General features: G+C 40.1%; 1 protein-coding gene across 6 annotated transcripts in view; it reads right to left on the reverse strand.

The window, feature by feature from the left end:
* ZNF462 (zinc finger protein 462) overlaps window positions 1-15,187 on the reverse strand; it is a 93,375-nt gene that overhangs the window by 11,538 nt on the left and 66,650 nt on the right. For 5 of the 6 annotated variants that reach the window (XM_064439059.1, XM_064439063.1, XM_064439062.1 and 2 more), the window contains 2 exons: window positions 7,826-8,090; window positions 5,535-5,671 (listed from right to left, as the gene is read on the reverse strand). In XM_064439059.1, coding sequence (XP_064295129.1) covers window positions 5,535-5,671; window positions 7,826-8,090 — 402 coding nt within the window. Of the gene's footprint in view, window positions 1-7; window positions 5,672-7,825; window positions 8,091-15,187 lie in introns of those variants that run through there. The other variant, XM_064439065.1, reaches the window with a different exon arrangement.

A 15,187-nucleotide genomic window follows, 5' to 3' on the forward strand; every position in this document is an offset into this window, starting at 1 on the left:
TGTAGGGATAGGACAAAATTCACTTAACAAATTTTATGAAATACCATGCCCACTTGTGAACAGTTTGGGCACTACCACCCACACAAGGAATAGGACCTGCTACATGGATAGGTAGTCCATCTATAAAGGAATGGGAGCTAAGCTGGACCAACACAAAAAACAATTCTTCCTGCAACGACAGGGTTAATCCTCCAAGGCTACAAATGCAGGTGTCCTCATAAGTGTAACTGCTTATTGGGTGAAGAGGATGGGAATAGAGGTTTTGAGGCAAATGAGACGCCATCTTTGAGTCAGAGTAGCAGGGCCTGAGCATACAAAACCAGCCATAAATCAGCCAGACCAAAAGTCCATTTTGGTTGAGTACTTGACAGCAGCTAGGAACGGCTGCTAGAAATGTAACAAACAGGGAAGCTGCAGGGTGCTTCCCAGTGCATCACCCTGCTGGATGTATAAAAATCGGAGCTGGTATCCTCACCACCACATCTAAAGCTATTCTCTGAGGACAGAGTGGGTGTGCAAGGCATCACCTTTTCCTGGAAGAGGCTGTGCAGTTCAGCCAGGGGCAGAAACTTCACAACACAACCAAAATCTGTACACATGTTATGTCACAGTTCAGCTCATGGATACAGGCATGTACTGAAAATGCTCTTGCTGAGTTTTTAAACTCTCCGCTTCTCAAACAAAGCACTGACCTTTCATAGAGCAGCAATTAATTTCAGTCATTTGACAGAACCACCATCCAATGTGCACAACACTCAGCCATGTGGTTCCCCCCAAGCTGTGCGCACAAGGGAAACCCCAAATTTGACCCTTCAGCTGAGGGTCACCAGGAGACCCTCATTATCGGCTTTTGTTACTCAGCTGGCCTTTTGAACTAGAACACTGAAATTTAGTATTGTTACTCCTTATGGAATGCAGATTAAAGGAGGAGTTTGATCCTGTGTATGCAGATCATCCCTAATGACAGGTTAAAACAAACAAACTAAAAATCCAGGCCTGAATCTCAGACAGTACACGTGAAAGCTAGGGGAACATGAGACGTGACAATCCACGTATCGATCTGAGCCAATGGGCCCTTTTCTTTAGTGATGAGGGTAATATCACATCCAAAGACAACTACAGAAATGCAAACTCCCTTAGGGTTTTCAGAAGGTGGCAAAAGATCCACTATTCGTTCGCTTTTAGCCAATCCACGTGCCACCACTGCTCACAAGACTTTTTCTACAGCCCCAAAAATATTCCACCCTGCTCAGCTTCTCCCTGAACACAAGTTATCCTATCTCATCACTTCCTCTTTGGCCTCTTCAAAAGTGGAGGTTTTCCCCAAAGCTATGCCTTCAAAAAACCCTTGTAGACTTTTAATTCGTTTGTACACAAACAACAGCTTCTCTAGCTATGAAGACACCAAGATGTGGCCATTAAGCGTGGGAAAAGGGGAGGTGAGAATAGGGTCTAATAGCCAACAGAATGTAAAGCTGTGATTCTGGGGTCATAACAAGACTTTTTACAAGGTTGTTGCAGCTGTGTGCTTTTGAACTCACTGAAATCAGTGACGCAGCTGGTTTTAAAAGTGAAACAGTCAAGTGATGTTTTCAAAAAGAGAAATACTAATTATTATATTTGAAAATTCACTTTTCCTCTAGCACCTGGCACAGATTAAAAATGCTAAAACATGGGATGGTATAAAACTTTTTATCTACCAGTCTGGAGTAATGCAGCATTAACTAATTCGCATTAGCAAAACCTATTATCTCACAATCACACACACACTCCCCAAATCAAAGGCAACACAATAACACAAGAAAAGCAAAATAAACATAAACATCAATTCCAGCCTGAAGGATTTCACTTTCAGGGGGTGATTTAAAGCTTTTACAAGATGTAATCATGTCAGTGAGCTTCCTCGAAGCAGTGACTTTGGAACTTGCATGGTTATTTGGGTCCAGAACCTCACGGTTTGTAATGTTCTCATCTCCAGCTTGCTCCTACAAAGGTCTGTTTATTTCTCATTTAGAATGCACTTATCACATCTGGGCAACTGACAAAATTACAGTAAACCATAAAGTCTCATACACATATTGAAAGCAGTAGCTTCTTTATCCATGTGTAGACTTCTTCAAAGTTCAGAAGTGTCTAAACAAAGGCTACTGTATATGCCTCACAAAAAGATGCCCTGAATTGCAGGACAATTTTGCAAGAGGTGTAATTAAAAAACAACAACATAATAAACACCTAAAAAGCATCATCTTGGTTTAAGAAATAAAACCTTTCCATTAAACTGCATTTTTATTCAGGCTAACTGTAATACAGATCTGAGATGAAACTGAAATACCATTAAGGCACTAGGTATTTGTAATACAGTAACTCAAAGCAGATATACATCTTTTTGCTTAAGGCATAAAGGGCCCATGATTCTAGCAGTCCTTAGCTGTAAGAAAAATCTTTACTCAGCAACACAGCACAGCATATACAAGTTACTTCCTCCCCCTAAAGGTAAACCAAGTACAAACAACATAGTCCTACTATCTAGACACACACCAATTATTTGGTCATGTTGCGTGTCTGAAAACATGCATTTTTGCCTGCAAATCCAAGCTACAGTCACAAAACACATAGCGTTTGCATTCCAGTAGCCAAATGCAAGCACAGCACAAGGGTTCTGCATGTACAAGGGATAATGCCAGAAATAACCATGTGCAACGAATCTGGATGTGTAGCAATGAAGCTTTTGGGGAGGTAGATGAATTTGAAAATTTGACTTTTTAATCTTAATGTTACTATTCAAGAGAAATGGGTGTGATTCTATTAAATGGATGAACAAAATCACTATTTGTACCGGGAAGAGAATAAAATGATTGCTAAAAGAATTAAAAATAATGTCCCAAGGATTTTAAAGTAGACCCAACAATGATATTGGTAAGTTGCATTTGGGCCTGGAAAATACCAATGTGTTTCAAAATGAGTGATGGGAATGCTACTGGAAGGGATAACAAAAACTAATTGCATTGTCCAGACTACACTGAAGGCCAGCACCTCTGCTGTCCACAGAGCAAAAGTTCCCTGTCTTCCCTATGTCTCCTCTCTAAGGCTTGCCTGTCATAAAGGCCAGGAAGAACTCGAGAGCCAAACTTGTTCTCTTCACCTACCTGCATAGCAGCCTCTGGCTGTGTCAGTCCCCTGATACAGGCCACCTGTAATGAGTCTGTGCTCCATCTGTACCCGCAGAAATGATAGTGGACTGTGTTTACACCGATGAGGAATAGATGATACATGGAAGAAGGCTCTTGGGAAGCTTCCTGTTTGCCCTCATTCTCAATGGGAAGCAAATTCCTTGCCTAATTTTTTCTCACTAGGCATTCAGGCTTCTAGCTGATAACACTTTAGCCCTGTAAAACTCAGCTTCTGCAGCCACTCATTAAGAAGCAAATATACTCTCCTTTCAAGCACATGCTGTTTCACCAAGGATTAGGGGTGCAACAACTTGGAAGAAATGTAAGGGTCGCACATCTGTAAACATGTATTTTTACACAGAAGGAACATTAACTATGAATGGATCAAATCCTTCACTCTTGATTTTACACACTGCACCACTCCATCTACCTCAGAACTCATTTTCTTGGACCACAGCTCAGGGCTATGCCCTTGTTTTACCAATGCAACAGCTATAAAAAAAGGAAGGCTACCTTAGACTACATTCACCATCCCTCAATCTTTCTTTCAGTCCATGTTAAATCTCATCGAAATTGTCTGCTTCAGCTGCCACACAATTAAACACAACTGTAGAGGTGGTTTTTTTTAAGCTGGACGCACCAGAGGCACCAGAAGGAACTTTAAGGAAGGACCCTACTTCCTTTATTACCTGGACACTTGATGCCAGAGAAGGCCCTTGTCCGTCCCTCAGTGGCCTCTGAGATTCTTTATCAGCTATAATCCCATTTACATTAAAACTTTTTTTACTCTGTTCTACCTCTCCCAATGCTCTCGTGGGTATATCATTATATTCTTTGCTATCAGCTTTGTTTCAGCAGCACAAAGGCTCGAGGATGGTTTGTGCAACTGAAGCAACAGCTCTACAAAAGAAAGAGATCCGCAGTGTCACTTACCCAGGAGGTAACCACCTCCTTACAATCGGCCAGAAACAGCTCTGTATAGGTCATACAGCTGCTTGAGCTCATGAAGTGCTCTTCCACTTCTGCAACTAGACAATCCAAGTGTCAAGTCTACACATGATGGAAAATACCTTAACCAAGCCCATCCAGTTCTCCCTCAGCCTGTCTATCTGTATTTTAAAGTTTTGTCAGTGTCCACTGGAGCCCTGGCACAGCCACAAAACAGAGCACCCCTCAGTAGCACCTGGAACTGCACAGTCCCCTGCACAAGCATTAACTAAACCCTCCTCTACTCTAAAGTGAGCTAATTCTGGTGTATGCCCTGAAGCTGGACAAAATCAGACACAGCAACACCTTCAAAGACAGGAAGTAAAAGCTAAAGCATCTGCCAAACTCTTACAACCAAATAAGGCAGCTTTGTAATGTGCTTTCTGAATCACTGACAGGTCATTTTTCCCAGATGTTCCCTCAGAATAGCCCTGCTAGCAGACAGAAAACAGTGCCAACCTCACTGCTTTGGTACAAGAAGGACTTTAAGCTACCAACACTGAAAAGTGGTATGTTACAAGGAATTACGAAAGCGCTTGTCACACCAGGATCTCCTCCAGGAAAAAGATGGCATGCAAAACTTGTGTTTGCTCACCACCAATACCCTACTGTGAAACTCTGCCCAACCTGCAAGCAGGCAGAGTGCCATCCCAACACATGGGTTTAGATTTCAGCAGCCAACAGACCATCTACAAGCATCAAGTGTGATAGCTATGGGCAGGAATCCCAGCCCAGAGAGCCCAAACAGCTGTCTCTTCTGAGCTAGCAAGCCCGCAGTTAATAGAATATAGAAATCCCTAATCCCACTTTTAGCTGGCTTAAAAAAGGAAGGGCGAGGTGGAGATAGAAAAGGAGTCTTAAAGAAAACCAAAAATATGAGAATTCTTGTTTTGATCCTAAAGAATGCTGAAGAGAAAAAAATTCAATCAAGTAATCAAGGGATATTTTGGGGGCCTCTATGTTCAGTTGATATACTTTCTCACAGAGTTTATGGTAGAAAGGCCTTTATGATAAGAAGGACATAAGCAGGAGACAACTCTGGCCTAGATTAGAGCTGTAAATTAGGGCAACTCTTGCTGAACAGGTATTTGATGACTTAACCTCTCTAGAGGAAAAGCTTAAAACCAATTTTAAATCTGCCCTGTTTCAGCACTGGCTAACTTTGAATTTTGCAGGAAATAAGATGCATCATTTAGAAATGAAACAAAAGATACTCAAGGGCTGATGACTTAGTCAACATACTTGTTCTCATGTACAGAAAGGGGAAAATGTAATGATGTGCAGAGAAGGAAAAATTTGATGAAACCAGTCTGAAAGACAAGGGTGTTGTTCAGCATTCCCCTCATCAGATACAGACACATACAGGGATATTGTTACCTCTGTGCAGAACTATATGGTCAATCATGTTGCGTTTATATTTGGTGTGATATAGGCAAAGAGGACAGCGAAGGTCTTTGGGTCCTTCCTCAGGAACTGCCGAATGCCCAGCTTCCACGTGCATAGTAAAAGCAGATCTGTGAAACGGGAGGGAGAGATGGAAGCAGTCAGAAGAGGTGTGCAGGGAACGATGAAGTGTCACAGCTCTATAAGGGACGTGTCGTGTAAAATGGTACAGATACCACTCAGCCTTGTCTTCACAGTGCCACACGACATTTCATTTGGGCTACTCACATGAGTAACACATGAGCAGAGGTATTTGCAGGCTTGTATCCTCAAGTAACAAACACTCATTCTGACACGATATTCTTTTGCACGGGTTGCTCTAGAGTCACATTGGTATAGTTAAGCCAGCGAAAGAATTCCCATCTTTCATGCACATTATTTGACTTCAGGCTGAAATATTCAGTGTACTTTCTCTGGCAAAGATTAAATTTTTAGCAAGTTCATCAAAACCTACCAACTGTTCTGGACTTGCAAAGGTAAGGACAGATTTGTTTCTGGAAGCCGATAATGTCCTTAACCACCTCCCTCTTTGTAGGACAAGCCCAAAACAAGCTAAAATGTTAGATTCAGGATACAAAACAGACTTGTGTTCACAGTGAGTTTGGTAATGAGTAGTTAGGTTTTAGAGCATCAGCTATAAGAATCTGAAAACCCAAGACTAAGAATACTCTACTTATTAATGTGGAGGAATGAATGAATACTCCACAGTACTTCTGAACAAAAAATTTCATGCTGGCTGCATACCTAAAAGTTGCAAGAGACATGCATACAGAGGAAATTAACTGTACACCTATCTAACCACAAGCTCAACTACTGAAATGAGAGGTGACTGTAAACTTGGGGCACTTGGTCATTTCTTCCTAAAGCAGTGGTAAAACTTGCAAAAGCTAAGGAGCTTGTCACATTGAACTAGAGTTAGAAGTCTCTCTGAAGTTCTTCAAGACTGTTAGCTTGAACACAAAGCAACTTTCTAACACAATTGGCTTTGGGCCTGATCCAGTGATCATTGAATTCTACTGGGGTATTTCTATCAACTTCAGTGAGAGCTTTCATGCATTTAAGTTTCTACAGTGAGTTGAAGAAGGTTCTGTCTATTTTCTAAAGACTTTCTTGTGCTTCTAAATGAAGCAAGACTTAGTCCTTGAATGTTTGAAACACCAGATGAAAGAACAATACTCCCTTATGCAACTATGAACATGTTTAAATGCTGCTTGATTTAAGATTTTTTCATATTATCCAGGTAGAAGAAAATGGCACTTGCAAGATACGAACAGATTGAACAGACCTGGCAATTGCTGGCAATCTTTAAGACAGATAACAATCAGGATATAAAGCACAAGCAGCAAATTTTACCATACAGACAGCAAGGGGCTGAAACAACAGAGGCTAGAGAAATGTAACTAGAGGTTGCTCTTGTGTGGATTCTCTGAGATTTGTGTTCAAGATTTTCTTCAAAAGAACTCCTCCCCTTTATCCAGTCACACTGCTTACTGCTACCAGTCTCCTAAGACCTTAACAAGTTTGAGACCTCAAATGTCAGCTGAGGGTGTTATGCTTGAGAGTCCAGCATATCAGGAGGAAATGATGAACAGCACAGGTGCATAGGCCTTTTGCTTCCTTACAGAACAGAAGCTAAAACCAAACACACAGAGGCACGCACACACATAGAGCACAGAGTTTTTAAATTTTGAACATCTAATTGGATTTTCTGAAATGTCTCTATATGCTATCAGATAAGCTAGAGAATGCTTTGCATTTCAGCTAGTTAGATGGTGGGAGAAATAAAATTATATGAGAGAGGTTTCTTCAGGAAGGTAATATAAATTCTCTTGTCTCCCTAGGACACTTGATTGTCCCATGCTTCATGCTGTTGGCACCAGAAAATGACCTTATTTTTGTAGAGAAAATTTTCACACTTGAGGATCAGGATAGCCCTCTAATTGCCTATGCTGAGGAAAGTACTACCTGTACCATTTTCTCCCGCAAGTAAAACCTACTGCAAGGACTTACTGTGCTTTTGTCTGCAGCAGATGGTACCGGCTGTTGTAGGAGAGAAGAAAATGGATTACATGGATGCTGCTGTGATCTGGCATGGCATTTCCTATGTTCCTCTCCCTGGTCAGCAGCAGCCATGTTGACATCCAGCTCTCAAAGATCTCAGAACTTTTTTCAAGTGCTAAAACAACCCTTATGAGTTCAGTTTTTCTGTTTTGCACAGTACTTACTTAAAGCCTGTATAAAAGGAACAATCCTTGCACTTGAAGAGTTTTTTCCCTCCATGCTTGTCACGGTAGTGACGCCGAATGCTCTGTATGTAACCCGAGGAGAATTCACAAAATTCACAGTTAAGGATGGCTTCTGTTTTTTCCACTCCTGCAGCATTCCCAGAAAGTGGGATTGGGCTGATGTTGTTGTTGTTCCTGGCCAAAGCTGCAGACTGGTAGTGGTTCAACTGCTGCTGAACATCAGGAGGCTCAGAATATGAAGAGTCTGTAGAGAAACAGAGGGAAATTGTTATTCCAGGTGGATCAACAAATCTAAAAAGGTTTGAGATCTGCTCCAGCACCTATTGGCCTTTAGAGGGGGGTTGATCAAGATCTTTGTTATGAAATCCACCGACAGCTTTCTGAAGGGATCAGGAAAAAGAGGTGTGGCACTTCTTATTCTGTTTTAATATGTATTCTACAATTTAAAAGATGATCAGTGTAAATTATGCTTTTTAGATCTGATTTGGGGAGGAAAGAAGTGACAGATTTAAATTAAAAGTAGTCTAAAATGAAGTCTGGTTTTAAGACACTTTTAATTTGTGAAGGTAAAGCACATTAATCATACTGACAAGTGTTTATGTGTTTGGTGCATAAATCAGAGCAGATCCTTTCAAATGTTCTATGCCAGTTCACACCAGAAGAATATCTGGCAGAGGATACATATAAATACCCTATATAAAAGAAAAAAAAAAAAAAAGAGTGAGAGGGGAAAAATATATGGATACTCTTCCCTACTCATTCATGCAGTTATTTAAGAAACCCAGGTCAAAAGTTAACTTTAGCAAAATTATACAATTTTACTTTGTCACATCTGAAGCAGTCTTCACAACAGGTAAATTCAAGTTCTCCTGGCTGATGATGTTTAAAATGAAGGCGTCATTGGAAAAAAAACATATATTTAATCATAAGTTCCAGTAAAACAAACTTCTAAACCACATTTCCTTAGAAGCTGCTACACTGAGAAAGAGATCTTTTTATATAGATATGTCTATTTAGACGTATCCCTCCTACAACCCAGCAGGACTGTCACACCATTTTAATGGCGTGTGTAGAAGCACAGTCCAGGATGTCTCAGTACTGAAACTGAATGCTATAATACTTTAGTTGGACCCCCCAAAAAAGGAGTGGGGGAGGGTGGTGTTGAACCTTTCCCAACACACTGCTTGAATGTGGAGGTTAGGAATTCATCTGCTTTGTCCTATATAACCCACAGCTGCCCATGAATGGCACAAATGAAAGCAGATGAATGAAGCACAGATGAATTTCAGTGTAACTTTCCTGAAAAGAAGACAAAAGGCTCTTTTCTTAAGCTTTCTGGAAAAAGGAAAAAAAAGCAGGGCGGGGGGGTAAGTGGGGGGAAGTCAGGATACAAACTGTACCAGCCACCTCCTGCTTTGATGGGTACTTCATTTTCCAAAGCTTAATTCCCTGACGCTGGATATGTAGGAATTCTCTAGCAGACATACTTGTGGGAACTTAACACCATCCATTCTAACCGATTAGTAGGGAGAAACAAAAGGCAAACAGGCCTATACAGTACACAGTGTGGGGACTTCTCCACCTGTCTTCAAAAGAGTAAAATGTTTGCTTTCTTTTCTCACTACCACAGAAGGGGGTTATACATGCCTAAGAAACAAAAAACAAACTAAGAACAACAACAAAAAAACAAACACACAAACAAAACACAAACAGTAGATAAATGTCTCTGGACTCCCCTGGCTTTATCACCAGGTGTACAGCAAAGACAAAGGCAGACACATGAAAGAGTGTAGTAAAATGAATTAAATACTTCTTGTTTTTCCTATCCAAGCCTCATGAAATGAGGCATTACAATGCAACATTTATCATCTCTTGTTTGCACCACTTCTACAGCAGGTTTGCTCACCATGAGGGCTCACAGTGAGCTCCACCCATTCAAATGTCAAGGCTTTCTTTTCCTTGTGTTTGAAACAGGCTCCCCACTTCTTTTGCTTTCACACAGGACAGGCCTGAGGAACTGCAAACCTCTGCAGAAGTCTCTTCTCCTGAAAGGCAACAACTGTGAGCTCACCCTGTTTTGGAACAGGACCTTGATACCCAAAATGATGCATGGTTCAGAGCAGATTTGCTGACTTTTATACCTGCAGCCTGACGCCTGGACTACCAGGTTCAGTGCTTCTAAAAGCTTGAAACACAGTTAGACAGATCTCCTGACAATGATATAACAGCCTAAAACAAAGTTCATAGCACTGGAAACAGTTCTTTTTGTATGTGTACTAGTCAAATTACTTGTAGCATATTGATTAAAATCTAGTTTGTAGCTTACTGTTCCCTTCCTCAGGAAGAAGATATCAAAAATTTCCATCACATCATCAAAGTTCTTAGCCAAAGCCTCAGTGATATCCACTGCTAAGAAAGTTACAGGTTTAAAACTATTATTTTCAGAACAAGGAAGTTTTGTCATTGTTTGGAAGACCTACTACATTTCAGATGTTTTTACTTCCCCTATCATCTGGTGTCTATTATTCCAACTCTCAAACTTTCAATCAGTAATTTAGGTACTTCTGTGGAATCTGGTATGTGAAAACTTTAAAAGTAGACATCTACATGTCTATTTCCACAGGAAAGAAAGTACACAAAGTAGCTTTCTTTGTCATCAGGAATAGCCAAAAACAAATTCTACCTTTGATATTTGAATTCTTACTGTCTTTCAACCAGGATTCATGCTGGCCACCTTAAAATTTTTTGTATATTGCTCCATTACAATTAAGATAGTTATGATTTTTACAGAAAAAAAACCAACAATGGTTACATGCATGTCCCTAGTTCTGCCTATGTATTCCTCCCTTTTTCCCTTGCCAAATGTTTTCATTATTTTGCAATCCTTCTGAGTGCAAGATTTAGTACTTCCTGAAGAAAAACACCCAGGATTAACACATGGGTATAGGGCTTCTGTTGGTTTCTGAGAATCAGCTTGACAGACAGCTATGCTAGCATACAGGTGCAACCCAGCTCCACCAGGAACACTTTGAACAGAGTTCAAAGCCAACTAAAGGCATGGGAGGTTTTCCACCAACTTCAGTGACCCACACATTTTCATGCCCACTCTAAAACCACTGAAGGCAGTGGAAAGATAGCAACTGATTTCGGTTTGCTTCCAAACATGTGTTTTAGCACACAGCACAGAATGAACTGCCACCAAATATGAAACAGATTATGGGGTTTACGTTCTGCATTTTAAAATTTATTTTTCAAAAGCAGTACCTGAGAGAAGGACTAGGGAGGCAAATCGACAGCCAAGGAGCAACAGTGCTGCCTTAAACTGGCAAAGCACTTCTACACGGGCACCTCTTCTACTCCTGCTGGAAGAGCAGGCTTCTATTCCTAATGGTTCTGCATGTACTTCAGTGCTGATCTGACCTAAGATGTGGATCAAGTATTTTAAGAACCTTAGCATTTACCCAGGCCTCAAGCTGCTGTGCACCAAGCTGCTGGACAGCTTTTGGTGGTGTTGCTGCAACAACAGAATGCCTGGATGTAAGAGTGGAGAATGAAGGAGGAAAAGAACAGAGCTTTTTCCTCAGAACTGACCAACAAATGAGTCATGGCTGTACACAATGCAAGATCCACCTCAGCCTTTCTCCTGCACCCCAAGAACAAAGGGTTAGGAGCACTCTGGGAAAGTGTTAACAACCTTGGCCTGGAGCAGGAAGAGGGTCTAGCCATCCATATTTGAAAAAAGTAAACTGGCCTGAGAGGCCTACATCAAAGTCAGAAAGCAGAAGAATGACATTAAAATATGCAAAGGGAAGAGTTAAGAGAATTTGTATTAAGCAATGTAAAACACAAAGGCAAAGAAAATATATGAAGGGGAAGAAAATGAAGAAAAATTAAACACCAGGAAGTACCGATTACATGTTAAGGAAAAAAAAAAAAGTGGCACTTTCTTCTTTGAGCAGCTTCAAGCCAGCACAAGAAAATACAGCATGTTCATATACGCAACGCAAGGAAAGAAAATGGACTTAGCCCTGACTGATTTAGAACAGTCAAACAAACAAAAAATGCCCACACCAAAACCACCAAGATATATTTTTAAAAGTAATTTTATCCAAAATGAATGGAAGGACTTCACCATGCAACTCCAAAAGCAAGGTAACAGCATCGGATGCTCTGACATAAAAGGAAGGACACCTACTGTCATACCAAGAGGCAGAAATTAGCAGTAATTGATGTAGTCAAAAATGGAATAACAGTGGCGATGCTGCAAATCTCATTTTTGAGATTTCATATATCACATCTATCCACAGACTACCTGCACAGGAAAAACAACAAAGCTAGCAAGTAGTATAATCCCTGCCAGCACCTATGGATCTAAAAGACCACAGAATTTACCCTCAGTATACAACAGCAGTCTCATATCCAAATGAGAAAATGACTAGTCGAAAGGAAAGCAGTAGAAATGACTGTCCACATGGTGCCCCATCAACACAGCCATATCTAAATTACTACTGTATGCTGGTAATAATACATAAAGTAAGTCTCATAGTGTCTCTGCACGGGGTGAAGACAGACAGCATTTCCAGAGTGCCTAAAACACTTAAATGCCTGGTAAGTGATGTTGCCACCCTGAAAACTTTATTCAGAGTACAGATGCAAAGACTGGCACAATGAGTCTATGAACCATACTGGAAGTTACTACCTCATCCAAAAGAGCATTCACACTCTCACTACAGTGCAATGCAATGCAATCATGAAAATGCAGGTTGATAAGACACCTGCATACCCTGGGGTCATGCACTGGGGAAAATATAGAGTGAAAGCCCACCACAATGAAAACCCACCACAGAAGCAAAATGAAAATCCAGGTTTTCATGGATCCTCTGCAGCATATAACATGTTTCAGATACCTAAAAGAAAAAAAACTTGGGATTTTTTCAGAAGAAAAAAACCTAAAGATTTTGATCTGGATATAGAAATTTACTCAAAAATTAAATGAGGTTTCAGCTATTTGTAGGTATTTTCAGAGCTATCGATAAACACATATGCAACAGCAAAACACACTAAAACAAGCCACCTAAACAAAAAAAACCCCACCAGACCAGAAATACACCTAGATGTGCCTTAAGTAAGAGACACTGAGCAGCAGCAGTTGAGAAACCAGAGGAAAAAGTACCTATTAAAGGAAAGAAATCAAACCATTGCTACATCCTTTTAGGGTGAACAGAACTAGACACATCTAATACAAGCATGCCTGCACAATGACAGAGAGAGAAACGCTGTTCAGAAGCAACTGTTTGAGTACACTGGAAAGCAAGCTTACTGTATTTGCGAACTACTAATAATTGAACAGCTCAATGACCAGGAGACAGTGGGAGATAAAAAATGAAGACAACGTGCTTTCCTGGTACATCCACACAGAAACGTCAACCGAAGTCAATAAAGATCAGCATTTGTATGACAAATAAAACTGGGGAAGGGGATGTTTGGCTCCTGAGATAAGAAAAAACCAAAGAGAATGTATAACCAAAAGTGCTTAAAAACACTTTGGGGGAAAAAAGGGGAATGTAGTAACAATACAGGCCTACGACGTTATGGATCTGTGAGAAAAAGTCGTAAAGAGACTATAAGGAAAATACTTGGAATGCTATTTAATTTTCTCTTAAATCACTCTTGTAAAGAGACAATTTCTATGAAGAATGACAGAAGAATTCCAATGCATCAAGAAAAGCAGCAGACAAATGGTTTCCTCTGGATAGAAACATATTTGTGAAACCAAATCAAGATGCAATACTATACCAAAAAATACCAACACACACAAAATATATGGCCAAAAGCACAGAGGATTGAACTAATAATTATTGTTTTAAAAGGCTAAGATAAGGCTAAAAGTGGAACTTAAAAGATTTAGGAACATAATCCCTTCTGAAACTCAACAGAACTCAAAATTACCAGCTCACTGAGTGGTAGGATAGCATACAGTCATGAATGGCAACAGCTTGAAAAGTGGGAAGGTGGCAAAGCAGGGTGTCATACAAAGATTGTCAAGACTACACACATTTGTTCACTTTATGCCATGCAGCACTGACCTGGAAGGAAGAATATGTGGGAGGGTGAAATGTTCTGGCAATAAATTAAGCTGAGGGGAGCGGAAGATAGAAAAGACTAAGATTCAGAGGGATGCAACAAAACATTCATGACGAAGCTTAGCAAACCACACAGTATAAGGAAGTTTTATTCATTATGTGTTTAAAAACAGAGTATGAACCTACTCCTCTAGCTAAATTCTGATTTCTACTAAAAAACCTTTACATTGCTAGGATGCTGTGAACGACATGTAATGGAAACAAACTTTATGTCCTTGTTCACACACTCCAATTGACAAAAGAAAAAAGTAATCACAGAAGAAAGAAAATAAAGCCCTGGAATAAAATTGCCATTTGAAGGATTTATTTAAAAAAAACCAAACAAACCCAACCCAAAAACCTTGTTGGAGGAATTTATTTCAGCATTATCTGAAAAGGCCACTTTTTGGATCATTTTGGACCAGCTTTTGTGAGAAAGATATTACATCTACGTCTAAGGCTCAGAAGAGGGCAACCAGAAAGATACATGGACTATGCAATCTTGTTTATTCAAAAGAGGTGAGAAGCTATATCCATGTTTCTTTATAACTTTGAATTCCCTTTTCACTTATGTGCACACCTATTTCTGAATGGAACTGAGACAGGATATATGCCATGCAGCTTCTTGTGCTACTATCCAAATAATTTCAAAGGGACATAAATTGCATCTAAGAATAATAAATAATTTTATCATCTGAATTCCATTACACAGAGAGAGTCTCATACTGCTGCCTGGTGAAGAATCTGGGAGTTTCATAGTTGAGATCAAGGGGAAAGTGGCTATAATACTCTGTATAAGATGATGCAAAGGAAAGCAGTAGGAATTGTGTAAGGCTTACAAATGAGTAATGAAATAAGTTATACCATACTATTTCCATCAGAAGAGAAGGATCAGTCCAAGAGCTTCCCATGTCCTCCTGTTTTTTGAGTATCCAACACTACCAGGAATTCCTATTAGCATTAACTTTCAAGACAGGCACAACATGGTCATGAACACGGCCTGAATCATTACCCTCCTCTTCTAATGCTGTGATTTGGAAGGGCTGGTTTTAGGGCTCAGGAAAAACTGCATCATACAGCTATTTAATTTCTAGTTATCCCTTCTTTTCATCCATCGTCTCCACAACAAAATTTCTTTCCTGGATTCAATTCAATTTATCTTTCCTGCAGTTCTTTAGACGACTTGGCCACTTACTAGTCACATTTAGGCTGCACACAA

The sequence above is a fragment of the Phalacrocorax carbo genome, chromosome Z, assembly GCF_963921805.1.
Source record: "Phalacrocorax carbo chromosome Z, bPhaCar2.1, whole genome shotgun sequence".
In the NCBI taxonomy this organism is placed as follows: Eukaryota; Metazoa; Chordata; class Aves; order Suliformes; family Phalacrocoracidae; genus Phalacrocorax; species Phalacrocorax carbo.